The 25,985-nt window shown below is 40.2% G+C and overlaps 2 protein-coding genes across 15 annotated transcripts; one reads left to right on the top strand and one right to left on the bottom strand.

The window, feature by feature from the left end:
* The first annotated feature begins 52 nt into the window (after positions 1 to 52).
* LOC309687902 (thiamine transporter 2-like) lies at positions 53 to 3,620 on the top strand. Its single transcript, XM_082503205.1, has 7 exons — positions 53 to 300; positions 615 to 850; positions 933 to 1,413; positions 1,662 to 1,740; positions 1,869 to 2,061; positions 2,210 to 2,351; positions 2,443 to 3,620. The coding sequence occupies exons 1-7, from the start codon at positions 154 to 156 to the stop codon at positions 2,590 to 2,592; spliced, it is 1,428 nt and encodes a 475-aa protein (XP_082359331.1). The 5' UTR covers positions 53 to 153; the 3' UTR covers positions 2,593 to 3,620.
* agfg1a (ArfGAP with FG repeats 1a) lies at positions 2,961 to 25,606 on the bottom strand. 14 transcript variants are annotated; one of them, XM_082503190.1, is made up of 15 exons: positions 25,144 to 25,606; positions 20,129 to 20,222; positions 18,191 to 18,306; positions 17,229 to 17,394; positions 16,267 to 16,429; positions 15,608 to 15,676; positions 15,147 to 15,266; positions 14,052 to 14,123; positions 12,437 to 12,652; positions 11,227 to 11,404; positions 10,995 to 11,074; positions 10,455 to 10,559; positions 7,671 to 7,853; positions 7,328 to 7,422; positions 2,961 to 3,619 (listed from the first exon to the last, which is right to left on the bottom strand). In XM_082503190.1, exons 1-15 carry the CDS (start codon positions 25,308 to 25,310, stop codon positions 3,560 to 3,562), a joined length of 1,884 nt encoding a protein of 627 aa, XP_082359316.1. In that variant the 5' UTR covers positions 25,311 to 25,606; the 3' UTR covers positions 2,961 to 3,559. The 14 variants fall into 14 exon arrangements, with proteins under 14 accessions (XP_082359316.1, XP_082359323.1, XP_082359322.1 ...); XM_082503197.1 differs by having other exon boundaries at positions 2,963 to 3,619; positions 14,091 to 14,123; positions 25,144 to 25,601; XM_082503196.1 differs by having other exon boundaries at positions 2,965 to 3,619; positions 7,701 to 7,853; positions 25,144 to 25,600.
* Between the last annotated feature and the right edge of the window lie 379 nt (positions 25,607 to 25,985).

Genomic DNA, 25,985 nt, shown 5'->3' with positions numbered 1-25,985 from the left:
ATTAAAGTCCAGAGTTTTGGGCGCTCAGCTTGTGCTCGAGTGTCACCAAGATTGTGTTGCTCTTTGACCAGGTTGCTGATTAACAAAATGCCTAGAGAGTTGTGAGGTATTTTTCCCCCATCACACACTTACACATGAAACAGGAAAGCCAACATGGAGGCAGTGAAGAAGTGGAGATCAGACTGGAAGTATCCCACTATTCTGCTTTGCATTTATGGATTCTTCAGCACAGTTAAACCACTGGAGCCTTTTCTCATCCCATATTTGACAGGACCAGATAAGAATCTGACAACTGAGCAGGTATATATGACATATGCTAGAAAGGCTATAGTGTAATTCAATCAAAACAGACTTAGAAAAGAAATGATTTTCAGTTTTTCGGTCCTTATGGTGAAAAAGTTGGTAACTTTCTCTTTTGTACATGCTGCAATTACAAATAATCACACACACATGCACACACAAGCTGGTGATTCATAGCAGAGAGATAACCGGCATCTTTAAAAAAATAAAAATAAAAAATCTAAGTGATAGAAATCCAATCAAGATTCTGAAACCTTTAATCATTTGCTATAAAGTCATGCATTTCCTGCCTTTGATGAGTTTTTCCCTGACAGGTCAACAATCAAATTTTCCCAGTGTGGACATACTCCTATCTGTCCGTACTAGTGCCGGTGTTCCTTCTCACTGACTGGCTGCGTTACATGCCTGTAGTGGTGTTTCAGTGTGTTATGCTCTTCATCACCACAGCACTGCCGCTGTGGACAGCAAGTGTGCCAGCCATGCAGGCTACGCAGTTCTTTTATGGAGTCGTGACAGCCAGCGACATAGCCTACTTCTCCTACATTTACAGGTCATGTAGTACATCTCACAGATTTGGATTTTTAGCATTGCTCATGGGAGACTTGACATTTTGAATATGCTCTTTATTACAGTGTAATAGATTTGAAGAGATACCGGAAGGCCACCTCTTACAGCCGCAGTGTCCAGCTCCTGGGGTATACAGTGGGCTCCGTGTTGGGTCAGCTGCTTGTCAGCTTCGACCTCATGTCATACAACAACATCCTGGTGTTCACTCTGGTTCTCACTGCCATCGCTCTCCTCACTTCCTTCTTCCTGCCAATGCCACAGAAGAGCATGTTCTTTCATCAAAGACGTGGGAGACAGACTGCAGCAGAACAGTCAAACACAATAAATGCATCACTGGAAAATGGAGGAGGTGAAATGGAGAGTGGAGAAGGAGAGCCTGATGCTGAGAAGCTTGAGGAATCTATCGTTACGCAGAGTTGCGGCCAAGTCCTCCTCCAGCTGTGGAGGGATTTCCGCCACTGCTATTCCTCTAGACAGCTGCTCTACTGGTCTGTGTGGTGGGCAATGGCTACCTGTGGGTATAACCAGACTGTCAACTATGTGCAGGTCAGTTATGAAGGCAGCATAAACAAAAATGTGAGCTGTAAAAGCATCTGAATCACTGCAGCAATCCAAATTGCTACTGGGGGCTGCTTTACGATGGGTTTACCTGCAGTGAACAAGTAGTGCCTTGTAGTTGCTGAAGCCTTCTCTTGTGTTAATAAAAGGCATTTTAGATATATATTTTAAACAGAAATAATTAAACACACACACATCCTTGGACAACTTAATGATACCCACACCATACTGCGCAGGTGCTGTGGGAGCATGTGCAGCCTTCTCAGAACTTCAGCATTTACAACGGAGGCGTGGAGGCAGTCTCAAACCTCTTAAGTAAGCAACATTAGATGGCATTTCCCCCCCTCCCTAAATCAAATGGAAGTTAACAGGGACACATAAGATTTCTCAGTACCTAATCAGCTGTCCTAATTTGTCTTATCCCACGTGTACATGCTTTCCAGGTGCAGCCACTGCCTACGGGATAGGCTTTACTGAGGTAAGATGGGAGCAGTGGGGAGAGCTGGCCCTGGGTGGTTTCTCTGGACTGAGTGCAGCTTCACTGTTCCTCATGACTTTCACTGGCAACATTTGGGTCTGCTACAGCGGTTACGTCGTTTTCAAGTCACTGTACATGACGCTGATAACTATAGCAATGTAAGAGTGTCAAGTCACATCAGGGTTATACTTTACCACAGTTTAGTTTGATTTTTATTGCAGATATAAGAGCAAAAAAGCTAAAAAAAATAAAAAAATAAAAAAACCCTCCCCAACCTTTAGATTAAGACAAATTCTATGCTTGCAGGTATCAGATTGCAGCTGATCTCTCAATGGAAAGATATGCACTAGTCTTTGGGGCAAATACCTTTGGAGCACTGGCTCTACAGACGATTATCACGTCTGTTGTAGTTGACAGTAGAGGGCTAGGCCTGGCCATCATTCCCCAGGTAAGCCATCAGATCACAAAATATGTACAGCAGCACTGTTTATTTGTCCATTAGCGTCATTAACCTTTTAAACATGTACTCTTCTTTGCAGTTCACCGTGTATTCCAGCTACTTCTTGGTTATCTCTGTTGTTTTTTTACTTCGGGGTCTGTTCAGTATTTGGAGAGCACAAAGAAGCAGAAAAGAGACAATTCCTCCAGACAAAGATGAAACTCCAGGCAGCGAAGAACACAGATTCTGAACACGTATAGAGCATTATAGTGTATCACTTATGGTTTCCCATCCCTAAATTGACCTCACATTAGTTCATAAGTAGCAGAAAAAAAGTCTTTAAATTACTTACTTCAACATGATGAATAGAAATCATTTTTTTGTACAAAAACAATAAAAGAATGTTTCACACATTCATATAAATGAATGCTTTGGTCGTTTCTTTTTACTTAAAATTCATTTTAATATATATACTGTATATATTTACACCTTAACTTAAACTTTTTTAATACCCAATGCAAGTAAGTGGTTTTCAGTTCATCAGCCATTTCTTCTGACTGTCATTTGAAGTGTTGCAACTCTGTCAGCAGGGCGGAGACAACAGAGAAACGAGCCCCCCACCCCACCCATCCCTGATGTAGCATTCAGTCCTCCTCCTAACCCTAACCCCACCTTGACAACAGAATATATTCATTTCCTTAGTGAGAACAGTTTATCTAAAAGGGTCCTGCACAAATAGTTTGGTTCTTTACAAATACAGTAACTGGCAGTACCCATTAGCTTTTCAAAGCAACAGTTCTGTCTTAGCAAATTCTGTGTGTTAGATACAAATACTGATATGCACAAAGAGCTAATTTCCTAAAAGAAAAAAAAAAGTACAGAATTGCAGCATAATGAATGGGATATACTGTATGCAATAACTTAGTTTTCAACCAGTTCGATTATACATTGTGGCTCAGTAGAGGCCAGGCTAGTTCACAGGTTAAATAAAGGGGAGGGCATCGACCTCCCCCTCTGCACACACCATCACTGTTTTGTAGCCTTCGACAGTGTCAGCACGACTGTGTCGCATAATGTTCCATTTATGACAAACCGCGATAGAAAATACAAATTCTTACAAACATTGTGTTTTTAAAGCTACTTGTGAAACAAAAACAGTGCAATAGGTGCAAGCGTGCCAGTTGTTGACCCTGTAGTGCAGCTGACATGATGGACCGCTATAAGAAGGGGTTTGTGGAAGAGCCTCCAGCTGGATACTGCGCAGGTGGACCCGCACCCTAGAACGAAAAAGGGAAGCACGCATTTAGACTGTGTACTAAGGTTCTTGTCCAGTGTTAACTGAGAAGAAAGTATGCTAGCTATATGGCTGTTCACCAGAGCAATGGGCTGGTTATTCAAAAAACAAAAAACAAAAACCAAAGCCATCCCTCACAATAAAATCTACACAAAGAACTGAAGTCTCTTAATTTATTTTTGTGTTAAACACAGATCAAAAGTGCTGTGCAAAAGTCTCGAGCCACCTCGTAGTATTTTATTCTATTGCATATAGTTTTTTTTATTCTTTTTATCTTTTCCTATACCTTTTTTCTTTCATTTGTGTTGTTCTAACTTTGCACTGTCTACTTTCTGCTGTGACAAAACAAATTTCCCATGTGTGGGACTAATAAAGCTTTATCTTATCTATCTTATCAACAGGTGCAGGAGGTTATTCAAATGTGAAACACTTTTCCTGTGACACACAGGAAAATACAGCATGAGTCAACAACTGTTTGTACAGGTTCTAATATACCAAAGTCAAAATTTTGTATCACCACCTTTATTCTTCAACACAGACTAAACCCTCTTTGGCAGCTCTCTAGTAATTACGTTAACTAGTCATGAGGAATAGTTCTCCAGGCTTCTTGAAGGACATTCAAAGCTCTTCTTTGGATGTCGGCTGACTTTTGTTCTTTTTTCTGTCAAGATGATTCCACACTACTTCAATAATGTTATGGCCCGGGCTCTGAGGAGGCCAATCCATGACTGATAGTGTTCCACTGCGTGGTTTTCCATTCAGATTTGCTTTTGGCAGTGTGTTTAGGATCATTGTCATGGTGACAAATATAGCAGCAAAGTGGTTCAGAAGGTCCTGAGTTCGACTCCACTATCTGTGTGGAGTAGAGCTGGGCGATAGAACGATAACGATATGTATCGCGATATAACTTTGACTCGATAGAGAAATTAAGCTATCGCGATAGACCTCGCCGCTCTTGTCCTCAAAAAAAAAAAAAAAAAAAGGTCAGCCAATCCAAATTAAGTAGCGCAGAGCCGAACCAATCACAGCCGCAGCATCACGTCGCGTGACTTGTTACGTACAGCACAAGTGCCAAGCCGCACGTGTGTTTGTTTGGGAAGCAGCCAGCGGGTAATGGAGCCAGCGCGTAATGGAGGAAATGAGTGTGCCGACTAGAAAAATCAACCGAGCGTGACTGAAGAGAAAACAGATGATGGTTCCAATGCCGGAGAGATTGTCGAACGGAAGAGCCATAGAAGTTCCGTAGTGTGAAGGTATTTCGGCTATTTCAAGTCTGACAAAAAACAGAGTAGCGTGCACTGTAAATTGTGCCGAAAGCAAGTCTGGAAATACAATAAACTGGTGCATGCGTCACACTGTGCGCCACGTTATTGTTTCGGTGAAATGAATTTCTACAATACTGTTAATTCTACTCTCTGCAGTGTTTAAATGCTTACATATACACACAGTTACTGTCCCTCCACACATACGACTCGGTTCTGCTTCTATGCCCCAGCTTTGTTTACTTTTTCCCACCGAGGCTTTTAGACTTCTGATTGGCCAACATTTCTGCACGGTTAGGAATCTAGCGCCACCTGCTGCTTTGGCATGTTCATAGCAGCGTTTTCCTTCATTTCTGCCTTTATGTGTGGACGGGATTATTTTTTAAAACGAAAACGGAAAATCTCCGTTTTCAAAAATACCCGTGTATGTGTGGACGTAGCCTCAGTCTCTGACTGGAAGCGCTAATTCGTCATTCGGCTTTTGTCAGACTAAAGTAACTGTTAAAACTGTTTGAAAAGCTAAGCTATACAACAAGGAGAGATTGAGAATTTCCTTTTAGTTCTCAGTTTATTTGATATTGACAAAAGTTAGTCAGTTTTGTCTGTTCTTCTGTAAAACAAACTAAGATTTATTTTTAGAATTAATATTTTGTTTCTAAGTGGAATTGACAATTTAGTCTGTTTTGTTTGTTCTATTTTGAAACTTAAACGCTTTAGTGGCTGCCTTTTGTGTAGTTTGCAATATTTGCCTTTATTTATCTGAAAAAGTCTCATGTTCCTTAACTCATTCACTGCCAGCCATTGGCAGTGAATGAGTTAAACCCATTGACTCATTCACTGCAATTGACGGCTATAGACGTCAATGGCAGTGAATGAGTTAAGTACATCTACCCTGTTGAACTTATTATGGGAAATAAATATTTAAATAAAAACAAGCTGCTGATTATTTCACATTTTACTTGTGAGCAACGGCACATTTAAATCTTACAAATATAGTTATTTGGCTTATATCGTGATAGATATCGTTATCGCCTGAAATGAAAAAAACATATCGTGATATGAAAAAATCTCATATCGCCCAGCTCTAGTGTGGAGTTTGCATATTCTCCCCATGTTTGCATGAGTTATTGGTGTGAGTGTGAATGGTTGTCTCTCCATGTTAGCCCTGTAAAAGCCTGGCTGCCTCTCACGGGTAGCCGGGGTAGGCTCCAGTCTCCACAGTGTCTTACAGATGTCTGTATACACAGTGGAACCCTCTCCTGACGTTTTTTGAACATACTGCTTCCTGAAGAATGGCTTCTTGTCGGCCACCCTTCCACTAAGACTATTTCTGATGGATCAACTGAAGCGTCAAATGATGAGGGTCAGCTCTCATGTCTTGTGTCAGCTCTTGTTGGATTTAAAAAAAAAAAAAAAGAAAAAAACTTTATTTATGTTTTTGTCCTAACACATACCATTTTATGTCTATCAAACTATGTTTTTATTGGCATTTTTCAACTAAATAATCTGTTCTGGTTCATTTCCAAGTTGTCTGCTATGTGTAGAAACACTGGGTCATGCATTGAGTTAGTCACCTTTTTTATACTTGAATGATTGACAGGTCAAGTGGCTTAAACAAACATCTGAAAATGTTCAGGCACAAGGACTGAACTGAAAACGCCCAGCTGCTTAGATGCAAGATATTACAGTGGCTTGCAAAAGTATTCGGCCCCCTTGAACTTTCCCACATTTTGTCACATTACAGCCACAAACATTAATAAATTTTATTGGAATTCCACATGAAAGACCAATACAAAGTGGTGTACAAGTGAGAAGTGGAACAAAAATCATACATGATTCCAAACATTTTTTACAAATAAATAACTGCAAAGTGGGGTGTGTGTAATTATTCAGCCCCCTTTGGGGGGCAACAATGGAATGGTCTAAAACAAAACACATCCATGTGTTAGAACGGCCCAAAGTCCAGATCTAAATCCAATCGAGAACCTCTGGTAAGATCTGAAAACTGCTGTTCACAAACGCTGTCCATCTAATCTGACTGAGCTGGAGCTGTTTTGCAAAGAAGAATGGGCAAGGATTTCAGTCTCTAGATATGCAAAGCTGGTAGAGATATACCCTAAAAGACCGGCTGATGTAATTGCAGCAAAATGTGGTTCTACAAAGTGTTGACTCAGGGGGCTGAATATTTACGCACACCCCACTTTTCAGTTATTTATTTGTGAAAAATGTTTGGAATCATACATGATTTTTGTTCCACTTCTCACTTGTACACCACTTTGTATTGGTCTTTCATGTGGAATTCCAATAAAATTGATTCATGTTTGTGGGGGCCGAATACTTTTGCAAGCCACTGTAAGAAATGAAAGATGAGTTAAGATTTTTGCACAGTACTGATCCAGGAGACTATAGCACATAGCCACCAGACTAACCAGAAAAGGGTTGCTAGAGACCATAGGTCCTGCCATTGCCTGCCCAAAAGGAGTTGCAACAGACTTGGCCTGGCCGAAGGCTGGAAATCCTCCACCTGAAAGACATAATGTGATTTCAAGTGTTACATGATGGACATGGATCTCTCTCTCTCTCATTTATCTATCTAGCTTGCTCTATATTATTTTCATATAGCTATAAATATAATTAAAACAATAATAACAATAATAATAATATTACCAAATCAAATAAGACCTCTTCCGTCAGGGTTAATTGAGTGAACCAAATATTACATGAAGAAAAATTTTATAGACGACCACTTGACAACTACAGCTCAAATCTCACCATAGCCATTATTGTCTACATGACACACACCGTTGGGTTGCTGGGGATAGGCGGGAGGCTGAGGGAAGGGAGCCTGACCAGGAAAGGGTTGCTGGAACGTTCCACTAAAGCTGGTGGGGAGGTTGAAGGCTGCAGTATTCCCAAATCCAGCTGGCATACTCATGGAGCCTGTGCCAAATGGTGCTGCAAAATAGCAGAACAGCAACATTTAGGAACCAACAAAAGCTCAACACATAATAGGCAAAATTTGGTTTGATCTATTGCTGCGATTCTGTAACCCAGTGTGACTTGTTTTGGGCAAAAACGTCTACAATTCAGTATTGTGTGTCGTGCTGGGATTGTCAGAATCTCAGTTTTGTTTTGTTTTTTATTTGGCTAGTTTAAACACATGCAATAAGAGTGTCTGCACACAAGCTGTAGAAAAAAAGAAAAGAGGGAGTCAGAATCAGACATCAGTAAGTAGGGATGGGTACCGGTATCCGGTGCCATGATGGCACCGGTTCTGACATAAACGGTAGTAACCAGACCGAAAAGCAGCGCACATTTCGGTGCTTTATTTCGGTGCTTTTTTTCCTGAGATGTGATACACTTTGAATTCTAGCCAATCATTTTACGTTTCCAAGGATAGTAGGCGGGTCCAGGTACATACGTTATTTTAGAGCAGAGCTACAGAGTAAAAATGCCCAAGGCGAAGCGGTCAAAAGTCTGGCTGTACTTCACAGCAAAATATGCAAACTCAGCAGCCTGCAACAAGTGCTTTAAGCTGATACTGTGATACTGTCAAAGGAGGCAACACCTCAAATCCGATGAAACACCTGGCGACGTATAGTGTTTTTTTAAACGCCGAGAAATGCGCTGTATTTGATAGCTTGCTGCGAGACCTCACATCGAGCGCATCTACTGCGGGTGGGTTGCCTGTTATCGGACCCAGAGTTAGCAACATCCCCCAAAAACCCGAAGAGGAGAGTCCTGGCCCCTAGCCCTGCCAGTGTAGCAGAAATGATGAGGATGATGATGACAGTAGCAGCTGTTCTGCTCTGCGTGAGTAGCTTAATGTTGTTGGTGTGTAATTTACGTTGAGAAGGCTAACCACGTTATTAAATTAATGCATGTAAGGTGAACTAACAACACGTCGTAGTTACATGCAGCTGTCTTCTTGTTTGATGGCAGATACTCCCTTCACTCTGGCCAAAAAGGCTAAAATGACCAAAGAAAAAGTGGAAAACAGTTAAACATGAGAGGTTTTTTTCCATTGTTTAAGCACTGCTTCCAGCCAAGAGTGATACCATATATGCCCTATAGCTGCAGAAAAGGCTAACACTGTTATCTTTTTACAAAAAAAAACAAAACAAAAAAAACAAACAGCTGAACATGAGAGATTGGGGGCAGGGATAGCTCAGTAGGTAAAGTGGTCGCCCCATGATCGGAAGGTCGGCGGTTCGAATCCACTTAACGGCTACCCTGAGGTACCCCTGAGCAAGGTACCGTCCCTACACACTGCTCCCCGGGCGCCTGCTTAGTGGGCTTCCCACTGCTTCACTGAGTGAATGGGTCAAATGCAGAGAAAAACAAGTAATTTCCCCATGGGGATCAATAAAGTATCTATTATTATTATTATTATTATTATTATTATTATTATTATTATTTTTGACCAATTTTGTGTTCTCCATTCTTTAAGCACCGGTTTGAGCACCATTTAAGCATCAGCACCGTTTCAAAAGTACCGGTTTGGCACCGGTATCGGATAAAACCTAAACGATACCCATCCCTATCAGTAAGTTTAGTGTCAGTGTCTGATCTCTGGTGAACACACAGGAGCAACAGCTGGGATCAAAATGTGTCAGACAGCCAGCTAAAAACCAAGCAATTCTATCAGTGATTTAAGAAAAACAAAAGAAAACACCCACACACACACACACACACAGTTTACAGCTGATAAAGTGATACAGGCTTCATTCATTCATTGAATGAAGCATATCTGGTAATTAGCGTGATTAATAACTCAGGGTGTAAGTTTTCGTTTAATGAACAATAAAGTTTAATATTTCTCCTTTAATTCTTTAACCGAGAAGAGGACCATGCTGCAGAAACCACAGATATTTGGGAAACATGAATCCATCCTCAAACCTATCGTTATTAGTCATTTCTCATTCAGCTTCACTCTGTTCCTCTGTGATGAAATGGTAACTGGATTATTGGGCTATTTCAGTGGTGCCGTGTTTACGTCTTTCGAGATTTTCCTCAGTGACAGCTAAAATCATTCACTGGCAGAGCAAAGCACATGAGAGCAAAGGGGAAGCAGTTAGCACAAACAAACCTACCAAAGGTGGGAGGATACCCATGCCAATGAAGAACCCTCATCAAGCCTGTCCAGCACGCCAAGGACAATAAGACAGACAACTGAATCTAAAAATTCTTCACCATACCGATTTATTTTTAAAATCAATCTCTGCACACCAGTAAATGGCAACACTTCTCTTGCTAACCAGTTCCATAGTGAATTGTAGTTTTCAATCTTTTTGCCCTCCTCCACTTTCCTGTTGCTTTTTCTGTGTTTGGCACTGTCAAGAGATATAATCACTTCTGAGGTAGCACAGGCAAAGGTTGCCACTTCCAATGTGCAAAAAAAGACAGCTTTTAATACACTAACTTTATGACTGAACAAGTGCATTTAATTTCTATACACACTGTTAAACTGAACTACTAAACTAAGTGAGTAAGCAGGGTGTTAAGTGAGTAAGGTGATTCTCAAAACACACACAGACACAGCCAACAAAAACAAACCTGCTGCAGCTGCAACAGTTGCTGCTCTGCCATTGCACTGGAATGGGTTGGTTGGAGCTGCTGCTGGGACAACACCAGGAGCTACAAATGGATTGGTTGGGTGTGCTGATGGGAAAAACAGCATCAAATTAACATTAATTAGCATGAAGTCCTAAGCAGAAGAATACATTAAACATTTTTCTTTTTTAAAGATAGCTTATAGAGGGTGTTTTGACAGTTCCACGTCAATGTCCTTTATACATCACAACAAACTAATTAACTAATGTTAATGAAACAAAAATAAATTCTTGACCATACTAGGCTGATTCTTGCCAAATTAAGTTTTAAGTTATGATAAAGTTATGATGCTTTAAGAATCATCATTTAAGTACGCAAGTTGTACAAAATGAAACTGCCAAATCTCTCGGTGATTGTCTCAGTTTCCTCAACCTCACTCTAAAATTATTTAGAAATGTAAAACATGAACAATTACTAACAACCGTGTCAATTTTGTGAACATTGTTACCATAACAAATCAGAGACGTGTTTAAGTTCACTTACCTCCAAAACCCTGAGCCATGCTGGGCACAGCCTGCTGTATTTGTGCTGTTGACACCCCCGTCTCTGAGCCAAACACACTCCTGTAGTGACACACCGTTAGCACATAAGTTTAGGAAAGGATGCAAAAAGAAAGGTACTCGGTGGCCTTTTCCTAAGTGTATTCTGGAACACTGATCATCAGAATGAAGAAAAAAGATTTGTCTGATTTATGTTGGTTTGTGCAGTCTCTTACCCTTGTGAGGTGCTGGTGGTATTGTAAACAATGGTGGCAGGTGCTGAGGTGCTGAAGACTGTATCAAGCTCAGCTAGAGCAGCATAGCGGTCTCCACCTGCTGGCTGTTTCTGAGGCAAACCACCCACTCCTGCTGCTGCTGCTGCTGCTGAGCTCACCCCACCAGGAATACCACCTCCTAGAATAGAAGTACATAAAAGGAAAGCCAGGTTCAATTTACCTCAGTTCACTTAATGCAGAAGAAAATGCTGTTAAACTTTCAAAGAGGTCCGGAGATAGCTGCCATACTGAACCTACTGAAATTAATAGGGAATAAATGTTAGGTCATTAGGAAGTGTATATTTTCTAGGCCAAAAATACATATTTATATGAGAAAAACCAGCTCAGTACAATTCACAGATACTCAAACACCAAACTTCTAATAATGTGGTATTAAAATGCTTCAGTCAAACCTAGATGTATAGCATTCACAGAAGTGAGGAGGCATTTCAGTCATGTCCAGTTGCCTTTTTGCAGCTGGTTCAGTAACATTGAGGTATAGACAATCGTGATCAGAAGTTTACATTCCCTGTAAGAATTAATGTCCTGGCAATTTGGGGATTTTGAGCATTTCTTTGTCATTGTTCTAAGAAGCAGGATTGTTCAAAGTCCAAGGAAGTCAGTGAAGATACGAGTATTGGTCAATTCAATGGCTGCTCTCAAACAAATTCTTTTTATGCTGGCAAAGAGGCCAGAAACTACCAGTTACAGTCAATCATCAGTAACGAGAAGTTAAAAGGTTTTGGCCTTGTCAAGTTAAAAGATTATAGAACCTTTAGCACTGCTTATTAAAAGATTTAAGTGAATGTACGCATATATTTGAGTCCATATTTATGATTTTGATCCTAAATGAATTAGATAACCTCCCAAACGAATTAAAACATGTGCAATTTTTTTAAGTCATTAGTCTAAAAGCCCAAAATTACCTTGACATTCATGCCCACGATGAGTGTATGTAAACTTCTGACCTCTACTGCAAGTATAAATTGCTAGAAAATGTAAACCAGCCCTTTTTTAGAGACTGCCTATCCCTGCCAGGAGAAGAAAACTTATAGGGACTTAAATCTATGCGCCTAATTAAACCTAGTTTTCAGTTTGTATTTTTGTTTTTCAGTCATTCTCTAGCCCTACAATGGACATCTATGAAACAGGCTAGGCATGAAGGGTTTACCTGGCTCTGTTTTGGCAGAGCTAAATATGTTATCCAGGTCAGCCAGGGCTGCGTATTTATCGGCAGAAATGTTAGTACTCTGTACAACGTCTCTGCCAGCTCCTGTGGAGTTACTCTGGGAGGAGGAACTGAAGGATCCAAAGTCAGCACTACACGATTTGGGGAAGTTCTCAAAATTTGCAAAACTGGCATTTGCTAGTCCCCCTGAGGCGCTACCTGTATGAAAGAGAGAGATTAAAGAGTCATAAGGGGGACTGTAATTGTTGGTTTTGAGAAACAACAAAACAGGTTGGAGAGGGAGAGAAGAAGCTGCATGAAGGGTAAACTTGGGAGTCAGGCTGGTAAAGGGACACCTTCTAAAGGATAGATAGCAACATCTGTCCTTTGTTACACTGCACTATGCTGGCTTTTCATTAGCCTATGAACCAAAAGAGCACACACAATTAGCACTTATATGTGTTAGAGGCTGAGCATGTGCAGGGCAGCAATTTTCTTGTGTAACTCCAATACTTCCGACTTCACCACGATACTGTGGAGAAAGGAAGTTAAAGACAAAACTCATCAAAATGTATTCACTGAGAGATAGAAAACAAGTTGCTATCTCCCAAAAAAATCTCTTTAATATGCCAACAACCCTGCAGATTTTACTGAGCGCTGTAATATCAACACGATCACACTCAAGCAGGTCTAAACGTGTTAGAGCAAAACGAAACATTAATCTCTTAATGTTTACCTATTTTCTGCAACAGACTGCAAAATAATCACTCTGGACATCTTTATGCAACTAATTCAACACGCCATGTCAATGCTTGGAAACCCTCAGTTCACACATTCCTGCATATTACAGAGAAAAATTGAGGTTTTGCTACAGAGCAGTAATTTCCAAATTGCAGCACATGAAGAGCAGATTTGTATGGAGCCCATTAAAAGCAAACACAGAATAATAAATTATTTTGGACACCGAGGTAAAACAATCAGAGCTAACTGGGACGCAGCACAGTTGTTGTGACCCTAAGGGGGAGAGAAGGCAATTTTTAGTAATGACACCGATACCGCTGCATTTTAATCAGCAGTTCACTGCTTTCTATGAAATATTGGTTATTTAATGAGTTTTAGGTCAGGGACACTAAAGGAGTCCGAGTTTAAAGGCATCCCACATTACAGTTTACAAAAAATAGATTCTAGGGTAAAAGCTTTTGTAGAAGTAATTTTTGCATAAAAATCTAGAGGCTAAGCACATTAAAAAAATATTATTATTGCTTGAGGGGAAAATATGCATCTCCTCTTATCATCTCTTTTCATGTTGCCTTGTTGGATTTTTATACACTTTGGTCTATTTTGCACAGTAGGTCATATTAATCATTGCAACAATCAAAGATTAGTAGACTTATGTTTAACCACTGAGCTTTATCAGCTGTTAATTTTAGTATAAATGGACCAAAAAAAACAAACAAAAAAACAACACAGTGAGACACACACACACACACACACACACACACACACACACACACACACACACACACACACAGAGAGAGGATTGGGATCACAATGACTACACATACAAGATGGGTGAGAGAGTGAAAGCTGTTATGAGGGCAAGCGCAGAGAGACTTACTGTGTGAACACTGGAGAGGCAGAGCAGTGGCAAACTCACCCATACTGCGGCTGGATGAGAGCACAGTGAACGCTTGCAGCCACAAATCAAAGAGGGAGGCAGAAATGGGGTAATGAGCAATGTAAGATGGCAGAGAAATCAAAGAAAAGATGTCAGGTAACCCAGAGGTAAACATTATGAAGTGCTAAATCAAAGCAAATCAAATACTGCTAAAGCAAAGGATAAAAAAAAATTAAAAAAAACCCAAAACAAAAAACAAGTAAGACAGATTTGACAGCTGAAGGCAGACAGTGCAAGGCAGTCAGTATCTGTGAGAAAGCCACTTAAAAATGTTTCCAATAAAAATAAACACTAAGGAGGCCGCTTCACACAGAGTCAATATGCACCTCCAGCAGAGGGCACTGTAGTACAACATTTTCCTGACAGGAAGTGAAGTTTGTGGCAGTAACTACTGTTCAAATAAGAGTATGTGACTTATGAGTCAAAGTGCTGAAAATAAGCCAGAGGATGTGTCAATAAGCTGCCAATGTATTTTTGAAACACTGTAGGAGAGAGAGAGAGAAAAAGCTTTGGCTAACAACGCATGTATTGATTAGCGCTCATCTATTGCACAACACCAGCATTAATTTAGAACCTCAAAAGTACGCAACAATGTTAGTTTCTCAGACATGTGGCTAAGCTGTATGAAGCTTGTGTATGCCCAAAGCAAAGTTTACAGTAAATGTCTCTAGTGAGGTACAGTGGATAATCTCCTGAACACAGTACTTCACGTCTTAGTCTCTTTTACTCTCTTTTAAACAGGATCATCTGAAAACCGTACAACTCTCTGGTGTAAAGAAATGTTTACATTTGAACAAAAAAATGAATGAACACTACACATATGTAAAGGTTTGGGAACAGAGGTGATACAACAGTTTAAATAAACCAACAAATGATGATGTGAGAGAAATTTTGACTACCATTGAGGTGTGTGTGTGACTAAATTATTTGTCTATGTAAATTTTTACATGTCTGCCTGTGTACATAAAGCAAACCTGTTCCTCTGTGTTATTGACTTAGTTGTGTTATTTGTCCAGTAAAACCAGCTTGCTCTACCTGTATTTGGGGGTTGAAATGGTGCTTGGGGTGCAGAGGGAAAACCACCTGTCGACCCAGAAGTGTTCCCGAATGCATCAAAATTAGCAAAGTCTGCCTCTCCTTTGGTATTCTGTGCCACTTGAAGTTGTGTAGAGGTGTTGTACAGACAAACAGATGGAGGAAAAAAAAAGTGAGGGGAAAAAATGGATTAATGAATGAATGCATACAATATCCAAAGACATGAATGACTGCAAAACAAATACAATGGGTTAAACACTACTAATAAAATACAATGGGTGATGTGTTAAATGTGAGGAATAATCAGAGTAGTAGAGCAGTGCAACTTAAAATGCGTAGCAGCTTATATACCTCGACATTCACTATTTCCCAGTAACACCCAAGAGTCCTTCATGTGCACACCCAAATATAAAGCAGGACTTGTGTGCTTAGCACTACACACATCATTAATTTTAACACACCTGTGTGCATGTTTGTTAGGTGTGTTAACGCCACTTTAGTTCTTGCATTAAGGATGAATCTTAAAGGCTCTGAGGGAGAAATGAGAGGACATTATCCTCAATTGAAAGCAAATGCTAACAGCCACATGTTACAAGTACTAGTAACCATGGCAATTTGTCTGTCTGATGCAATTTTATAATATATTTTGATACAATCCAAGAGCACATCATGACTCCTGATGTATAGCAAATTCACATCTTCTCCAAACTGGTGGCATCCTGATCCCATCTAATGTAGTAAATACACCACCTCTGGAGAAGTGCCCACCCCACATCCAATATCTATAAACGCAGTTATTTATTGGTAAGAGATTGGTAATTGGGGCTTTTTTTGTTGTTTATTGTGGATTATATGTGCTGAGGACTTCTATCTTCATGTACATTGTACATGCCCAGGGAAATGAGATACTGGTGTGACCTTCTTGAAAAGGCAGTTTAACCAACTCTAGTTGGGATCTCCATCAGAGACAACTTGCTGGCTACGCTATGCCATGCACATTTCAATAGTGAAACTTGAAAACACTGGTTGAAGCAAACCTTGCCTACAAGTGTTTTAAAGTGGTAACTACATTACTTACTGCAACTAACAAAAACATGAGTGTTATTGGTCTGTTGCTTACTTGTGTGGCTGTTGAAGTGTGCAAAGTTAGCAAAACTGGAGCTGGCGCCTGCATTCATGTTGGGCGGGGCAGCAAAGATGTCACCACCCAAGTCACTGAGGAGGTCATATTTCTTGTCATGGAGCTGCTGCTGCTGGGTTTGTCCACGGCTCACTACAGGAGACTGGTGACGACAAGAGATGCATTTGAAAAAAATTTAATAAATAACTAAACCGGTATAAATGAGCTCCTAAACAGCCTTCATGCAAATTAATAAAGAGGAGATAATAGGCCACGTGAAAAAACAGACTGTGGTGACACTGTCTCATTAGCGATGAAAGATGAACCTTATCTCAGTGGGCAAATTTGGTCATTTATCATAAACAAGATGAATATGCTTTTGTCTTTAAAGACATGGCTTCTTAATACTGCTGTGAAACCATTCACAGTCTAATCCTGGACTGCACCTGTTGTCAATAAATCTGTCATTGCATTTGTGCGAAGAGTCGTTATTTTCTTTGTATCTATGAGATACTTTTTAATTAGCAAATCACTTAGCAAATTAAGTCCAATGTAAACATGTCAGTAAAGCATTTAGGGATGTGTGTGTAAATGGATTACTAAGTAACTGTGGTAGTGTTGAACCACAGAGCATTCAGCAAAGTAAACAAGGTCATCAACTGGTAGCATCGTTTCCGCTAAAGCCCATCATAAGGTTTCATTTTAACATCGGCAACAATGCTGAGTGTTAACTGTCGATTGATAACCCAGTTCAAAGCTGAAAGTGTAACAGCGTAAATATTCACACCATTGTAAAGACCAACCTGAGGGGAGAATATGTAGTAACAACTACATATTTTCACCTCAACCCTGCTAGATGTGGCATATATGGCACACTGAACAAGAACCGGTTTATGCTGTCCAACATATGTGTTAATCATATGATGACTTGTGTGCATGTGTGTACACTATGCAAGTCTCACCTGATTTGGTGGGGTGTGCTTGTTGAGGTGTAGAGACGGTGCCGACTCCCCCAGCAGGGACTTGAGTGGTCTAACCTCTGGGGTGCTGCTGGTGCTGCTGTTTGAGGAGCCAGAGATGGAGGCATGGACTGACGCCACTACCTTGGCCTGCTCAGGAGGCACGTACCTTGGAAGCAATCAACAATTTATGCATTACTTACACTAAAATAAATAAATAAAATAAAAAATAAATAAATAAATAAATAGTGTTAGTTTTAAACTACCATTTATAAGAGTGAGACACTACAAGTTGTGTGTGCGCACAACAGAGCAGACCACGTGAATGCCTGTCTGCAGCAAACCTAGCATGTTCAAACATGCACTAGTCATTGCTCTCATTTTGATCATATTTCAGACTAAACACTAGATGGATGAGTTGATGTTTTGTAACAACATCCATGCTTACCCAATTCACACTTTGGGTGTATCAAATTTGTCATAACAAAATGCAGAGGATAAATAAAAATCTTACAAGAAGCCGTTAAAGATGCATCACAGTTTGTTGGTTGTTTTCTTTTATCTTTTAAATCACTGAGTGATCAGCGACAATCAGTGACTAACTTTTAAACTTAAAACAGTAATCATTTGGCTAGTTCTTATTTCACAAACACCAATGACAATTTTATTCAGAGTCAAAAAAGAAGCTCTAGAACATCTAGAAAAAGCTCATACATATTTCAGTTGATTAAAGCCTATAACTTCATGGAGCAATTAAGTCTTGCATATAGAGCAGCTTTACTGTAATGACCTAGATTCTGTACATCTCAAGAGGGGTATTTGGTGGCTTGCTAGAGGCTAACTGCTATGAGGCACATGTGAAACATTCCAAGCCAGAGAGAGAGGGAGAAAAACAAAAAAAAAAACCTTTGCACAATGCACACTGACAAAGATCTTTTCTCAGCAAGCTTATGATACTGACATACCATCTCTTTTTCTCATATTTATCTTGTAGGAACTCCTTGACTTTCTGTGGTTCTCTGAAGTCTGGTACTGAAGAGGTTCTGTCATCATAAAGACCGAGCCAGATCTGTTTACAAACCTGAGAACACACAGAGTTAGAGAAAGGGATTTTTGGAGGAAACGGCACACACACGCACAGAGCTTTGCCATCAGTCATTATTAGTAATGAAATTGTTCCAATAAAGGAAAAATAGACAAGCAAATAAAAAGACAAGCCACATGTAAGATAAAGTTGCAGAGTAAAGAAAAAACAAAACAGAAAACCCCCTCTGACAGATAAAGGGGTTGCGAACCTCTGCCCTGGTGTGAACCTTTGCAGCAATAAGTACAAAAAAGCATTTCTGTCTTGGGATAAAATTCCACATTGGAGTGGTGGAATTTTATCCCATGCTTTGAACACATTTGACTCTGGGATGAGGGTGGAATTCTTCACGTGGACCACGTGCTTTAGGCTATTCCATTTTAGTTTGCTCAAGTTCAGGACTTTCCAAAACAAGCTATTCCAAAAGATCCACTTTATTTTTCTGTAAAAATATTGGAGAACAAACATGTTTGGTGTACATATTGCCTTAAATAAATTGCAAAATAATATATTTTATGCATCTTAGACTGCAGTGGTCTTATTTCTGTTTCCAGACACAGTGACCTCATTATAACAGCACGGTAGTGGCTCTCTGGGGGAACCAGAAGACTCCCGGTCATCATACAGTTCAAGACAGTAAAGCTGTAGTAGGTCTAACTTCAGGATGAGCCTTGGGGCGGTGCATCATTATTAAGGACCACCACAATGACAACCCGGCAAATGAGCCAAAAAGAAAGAGAAACAATGACATGGGGACGGCTGGTGCGAGCTGAATAGTCACAACTGGACTTTCAGGATGTCTAGAAGTAGATCAGTTGTGGATGGCATTGTTCTCCTGGATAAAACATAATAAAAACAAACAAAACAAAAACTCTGTGCTGATATGAGTTACCAGCTATACTTGGGCAGCTATTAATATTATCTAGGTGTTGTCAAAATAAATACTTTGTGAGAAAAACACTGCTTTAAACAGGAAAACACTGGGACTGGGCACCAATTTATGACCAACAGTTTATAACATTATTTCCCATATAGACTTTAGTTGGGTAAGCCACCAGCCACATAAATTAAATCCTCCTTCGGCTCAGTGTTTGTCAAGTGCGCTCTATGAAGACAGAAAGGTAACTTACAGGCAGTATTTATAGACCAGCCTTCAAGCGTATATGCATCAGCTCCAACCTTGAGTCTCCTTCATGTCTGCTTTCCATGCCACTTTGCCACATCCTTTAATAGACTGTCCTTCGTGGGTGGCACTGCACTATTTCGTACTCTGTTTACTCGAAATATCTCGTCCCTTCGGTATTTTGCACAGTGCAACTGGTCGATTGTTTATACTTCTCATAAGTAAATAGGTGCCAGTATAATGCATGAAATTCTTGACCTGTCTATTCAATAAAAGTGTGACACAACACCTGTATTAAACTGACAAAACATTTGCCTTACAACAATTTTTGTTGTCAGAAAGTAGCATGCACTTTTTAATCTAGAGTTTGTTTTATAAAACTTTCTACCGCAGTAAAATGATAATAGTCCGCATGAATTTCAAGCGTGCCTAAATTGCCTTATCAAGCATATGTGCAACAGGCTACTTAAATACAAACACTAAAGCAGAACTTTCACAACAGACACAGCCCATTTCAAGATTTTTAGAGGCTGACTTTATGCCAACCTGTCTATTAAATATTGAATAGACAAGGACAAACAATGATGGCTCAACCAAAAGCTAATCTAACTAGTCAGAAAGGAAAGCAGTGGGAAGGTTGACCTCGGGCTTAATTTCTAACTTTATTAATTGACAGGGCCGAATTGCCGTTCCTACCTCATTGCCATGTTTCTGTAAGAACTCTATTTCCTGTTGCGTGAAGGTTGTCATGGAGATGGACTTGACTCTGTGGGGTGGATTCAGTCCTCGTCTATGGAAAAATAGAAACAAGGGTCAATTTAATTTGAAGACAACATACATGAAAACCTCATCTTGATACACTCCAGAGCCCACCTCTCAGGACGGGACCATTTAATTAGCTGAATGGTTGCTGGTGTGTGTGTGTGTGTGTGTGTGTGTGTGTGTGTGTGTGAGAGAGAGAGTGAGAGAGAGAGAGAGAGAGAGAGACACTTAGGACAAGTGAGTAACTGAGGATAAGAAGTCATGATTATAGAGAGAAATGAAAGAGACAAATAATGACAGAGAGACATACTGACAGAAAAAGAAAGGGAGTACAATAACCAGAGGAAGTGGGTGAAACTCTCTTCACTTACACTGACTGAACTGAGACTGTCCAAACATTAAAAGAATGAACAATCTTCCTTAATATAGAAACTTCAATTATGGAGTAACACCCATTAGACCACACAAGCCTGGCTCACTTTCCTTAGAAGGTCACACAGTCAATGCCACAATGGCCCAAATTAAAAATGCCTGGTTATGGTAGGAGTTGAAAAGAGCAATCATTTGTCTATTATTAAGCTCCAGGCCTGATTGTCTGAGCACGTTTTCCTCGAATCGCTTACAGGTGAAAACTGATGTCGTGCTGACTGGCACGGTCACCACCTGTTTTTGTGAGAAGGTGACCACAGAACATTTACCATGCGTGAAGACCACTTTAACTGCGAGTTAACAAAAGTACTTGTCAACACATAAAACATATTGAAATAAATAAATAAATCTTCAATTCTATAAAAAAGGATCTGTGCTTCTAGTTGCTTACATTAACCTTTGCTGTTAACCAGTCTTCAGAAAGTAACTAAAATTATAAATTGGACTGCAACTTCAAATGCCTTTAAAAGCAGAGAAAGTGGTGAGCAGTGAGTAAACTCAAACAGCCATCATCAGCAAATATCATTAGGATAGCCATTACACTGTGCCAACAGTGGCCACAGGCATCTTTTCCTTCCGTTTCCCTTTGCAGCCATCAGCATGTCAGGAGCACAACAGATACACTCGCTTATGGACATGGATAGTGGATTTAATCAGCCATAACACAGATGTGTTAAAGGAAGCATTCCGACAGCACTCAAAGCCCCATTATACAATAGACGTATTTACAGGTATGGTGGACAGATATAAATGATTAAAACAGCTTTTATCAACCTCAGTTTTAATCTCAAACACAGTAACATGCTACAGAGACATAATGACATGGTATTAACATTTAGGAACACACAATTAAAGCAAAGTTAGTTTTTTGATTGTGGATAATATACAAAGAACTCTTAATTCAAGTGTTTTTAAATACTTGAACTCCTGCTTTATCATCTACAAGAACTACCAAGAGTTTTGCATGTTTCCCCTGCATCTTTATAACAAGAAAAGTTTTGTATGAAGTTTACAAACTGAAGAAGTCACTTGGATAAGTGACGAAATGTTTCTGCCACTGAAAACGCTACGTCCAGGTGAACAGGATCAACTTTCTGTGGCTTACAAACACGATGTTATACACAGAGCAGTCAGATGCTGAAGGCATTGAAATACTAGACGGGCCTGTTAAATTATTCACTGCTGTTACCTCTAACAGAACTTGTTGTCATTAAACCTTTTTCTCAATACATCCGTCAGTCAGTGGATTGACTTTAATCAAAAAAACCATTCACTGCTATCTGGTACAGAGTACAGAAGCTACAGTTTAGCTAATTCGTGCTGTTTGTGAACACCCAAAAGACCTGTCGGTTCACATTTAAGAACATAATGATCTAAAAGAAATAACATAATTTTATGTCAATGTGGAAAAGATTGCATGAAAATGTGTGGGGGTTTTGCTTTCCCTTCATACAAATGCTGAGACTGCCACGTACATGACTAATGTTTAAGCAGTGCACTTTTAGTTTTTAATCATTTACTAGTGCTTTGTGTTAGGCTTACAAAAATATACACACGGACCAATCACAGCAGAACCACGTCACACTAAAGTAGAAGGACATTACAAATCCCTAAAACAGAGTATTAAAAACTAAAATGGTCCCCTGATACTGCACTGTAGAGAGGAACGGACAAAAACAAAAAACGAATTGTTTTTAAACTGGATAAGTTTTTCCAGCTCCCTGAGGAAGATAAGTGACCAAATTCTAGTCTTACGAAGATTAAACTAGGTCAGATAGAGGGAGAGGTTTCCAGAGCCCTTGAGGTCTAAATATTATATCAACGTCTTAGCAGTGTGGTCCCATTGAGGAGTTCTAATTCTGAAAATGTCATTTTTGTTACTTCTATAAATTTTAAAATTTATATTAAGGTGACTTTTTCAGGAGAATTAAATTGCAGTAACAATCAGTAGCTGCACAGTATAAAGGAACTGCTTTTATCACAACGTGTCAGAGAACAGTACCACATATTGCACTGTAAAATAATCATGAACTAGTCCCTATTGCACTAGTTCAGAGATGGGAACTCGGCTCATTTGCATACTGCAACTGCCTCAGGGTAAGAGAAACTGGCAACACAAAGTCTCCAAAGAGAGGAAAGTCCACACACTTCATTTCACTGCTTTAGATCCCTGCAAAAAACGATATTTTAGTCTTTTAACAGTACTGTTATTAAGCGTCTCATACAACAGAAAATACCCATTCCTAATTTAGTGACTCACTAATTTAGTCACCCCATCCCTGTTTCACAGATTCCACACCATTGTTGAGAAATCAAATGTCAGGGTTATATTAGAGTCATTTCTGGTAACTAGCCATTGATCAGATCATGTATCAGCACATTTGGTGTCTGTGACACCTTCCCAACTCTGATTACTCAGGAACACATAGGTCAAGTGGGGTTACTTCCCGTCATGAGCAAATCTCTAGTAAGACATCGATTGGCGTTCCTCCTGGGAAAGGCTCCACCATCATGAGGAATGTGTTTATATAGCAAATTCCAACCCCACCCTTTAAACAACTACAGCTACGGGAGGAAGAAGGTTATTAAGAAGTAAGTTGTTGTGAACTCTCCATCACTCCAGAGAAAGTCAACAGTGTTAATCTTAAAAGAAAAAGGAATTAAAAAGCCACCTGTAATGTTGGATGAGTTTGCTTTGGTTTATTTGGACAAAATAAAGAAAACACGATGGTTATTCAGAAAATTGGCATAATAAGCCAAGACAGTGATTGAAATTATCAAGTCTGCGCATGAATTTTAACTACTCATAATTCCAACGTGACCTCACAGCCACTTCCTGTTGCTCACATACACAACATCACATGCTGCTGATGTAGCAGCACAGTGGGGCCACACCACTTCCTGAACCTAAAAATCAGATCAAGCTTCCTGCGCATATCATACAGACATCTATGCTTTCAGCCCCACACTCTTCCAACAGAAAGATTTTCCTTGAATGTGACCTTTATCTAACCAAAAGTCAGTGAGAAAGACAAAAAAGAAAGGATATAAGGTTTAGAACAGAGATCTCAAGCTAAAAAAAATGAACTTAATTAGCTCTTATTACAGGATTTAAAGCAATAGGGCAAGCACATGGGAAATACACAGCGGCGTCCCCACAGAAACACCCACTGGTGGCGGTAAACAAAGGGAAAGTATCAGCCAGCATGTAATTTATCTAATGCTCACCAAAGCTAAGCTACATTAACTCAAACCTGGTCAGTGGGCATTTACTAAGCAATAAAAACCTTACCTTTTACCTACAACATTTTTAGAATGATAATTATTCATGAACAGAAAATGGCAAGGTGATCTGTATAAAAGGTGCATGCAGATCTAATTCAAGTATTTGTGTCTTTATGGGTAATGGTGATAGCACTTATAATTTATTTTAGCATTTCATGTGTGTGTTGTTTCTCAGTGAACTACATGTCAGTGCAGTCTGAAAGGTCGATTACTGCAGAGTATTGAGAATGATTAGTGCAACACGGGCAGTGAGAGGGAAACACTTCCTCCATGTTGTACATCTTTTGCCCCATTTACCACTAAACTGATGTAAAACTGAGTGACGAAGTGATTTGTTATTATTGCATTAAACCATTTTCTTTCTGAATGTATCCAGCATCATACAACATGCAAGAAGGAAATATGACAGCTGAGCTGAGACGTATGTGTGTGTGTGGCAAAATAAGAAGAAGCGGAGTGCTCCACTAATCCCAAGCTAAAAAAAATGCTTATCACACAACTGCACAAAGATTTTAATTAAAAAAAATTACAAATAAAACCCTCCACTCTGCTACAATGAAACTACAATGCTTGTAAATGCATGGGCTTCAGAGCCGTCGTAGGAGGTAAACTGCAGATACACGGAGAGAAAAAAAGCTTTTGATCAACTGCGTTGTCAGCTCTAATTCGAGCTGCGATGTTATGCCAGAGGATAAATAATTCGAAAACACAAAATAGATGAGTGAACTTCGCACAATTGATAACAGATTTTACATTTATCTCAGTCGCGCCTTAAGATAACACGACTTTCGCTCTGCCAAGTGTCGACCATCACGTTTGCAGCGAAAATGCGGTTAAGTGACTCAAACATATGGCTCCACAGGGCGGACCGGCTCAGTTACTAGGTGGTGCTTCCTAACGTTACCGGCAGCTGGAAGCAGCAGCAGCTGGCTTATCTGTGGACCTAGCTTGCAAGTGTCAGATAAGTTCACTTGCTAACACTGGATGCTAACGTTAGCTAGCATCTCGGCTGGTTGGTGCGCTCGCCTGACACCTCTATGCACCCCGCCCAACGCACCACACTGCAATGTCAAAACAGCTAAACTCACACTACCTCCGTCTTTTCTAGTTCCCCATCTGACGGTAGCTAGTGCTACTATTTGACTAACTGGCTGGGTTTACCCCGTGTAGCCGAAGCGCATTAATATCGTGTGCGCCATGTCTAAGCTAAGGTCACTGTGCAACTTAATACTTACAGGATGCCAGAGCAGGAGGTACAGACGAAGGAACCCACAGTCATGTTGGCGTAGGTCGGGCCTCGCTGGTCGCAGTCAAAGCACTTTCTGTTGGGAGGCAAACTCGTCATTTCTCTCAGCATCTTCAGGTGTTTCTCCTCCTGTTTTCTCTTCGCACTCGCCGCCATGGTAAAGAATCTATAGCGGGGGTTGAATAAAACCGTGAGAGACGGAAAGCTAGCTAGCTAAAACTAAAAGAGCTGTGCTTTCTTCTTTTTAATGGTTGTCGACTCGTAAAGACAGAGTGAATCGCTAGGTGGGTCTGTTGTCAGGGCGGCCTCGCGTCTCCTCGAACAAGGAGTTTTCAGGCGATGGACCTGGCGATAGCTAACGGGACAAGAGCTATGCTGCCATCTACTTCCGCCTTCGCTTAAATCCCGTTATGCAGCCACAGCGAGTCTTCATGACTCAAGGCCAAACGTGAGCCCATTAAACTCATCACAGTCAAAGATATCCACTACAGATGGAGGCTATTATTTTTAATCTAATTTTATTTAAGTTGGCATTAACTGTGTCGTATGCGCTGCACGCTGCAGGCATTTTAACGGCATCAACAACACAATTTAAAGATTGTGGCAGTTAGCGGCTATGTGAGTTACTTTATCTTCAGTTCAAATTTTGACGTGTACATAGAAGCAGACAGTACGCTCGGTGACTTGTCTGAAGAATTGCAGCGGGCCACAACGCAAACTGAAACAAAGAGCATCATCTTGTTTCTAACGGGACAGCTCTTTGGTTGTGCTCCAGACAGCGCAAAGAGCGCCACTATTCTTTCTTTAACGCAACAGCGCCACTGTGCGGTA

The sequence above is a fragment of the Aulonocara stuartgranti genome (assembly GCF_965226115.1).
Source record: "Aulonocara stuartgranti genome assembly, chromosome: 14".
NCBI lineage: Eukaryota > Metazoa > Chordata > Actinopteri > Cichliformes > Cichlidae > Aulonocara > Aulonocara stuartgranti.
The sequence above is the reverse complement of the archived record's forward strand: the minus strand, read 5'-3'. Positions and strand labels throughout refer to the sequence as shown.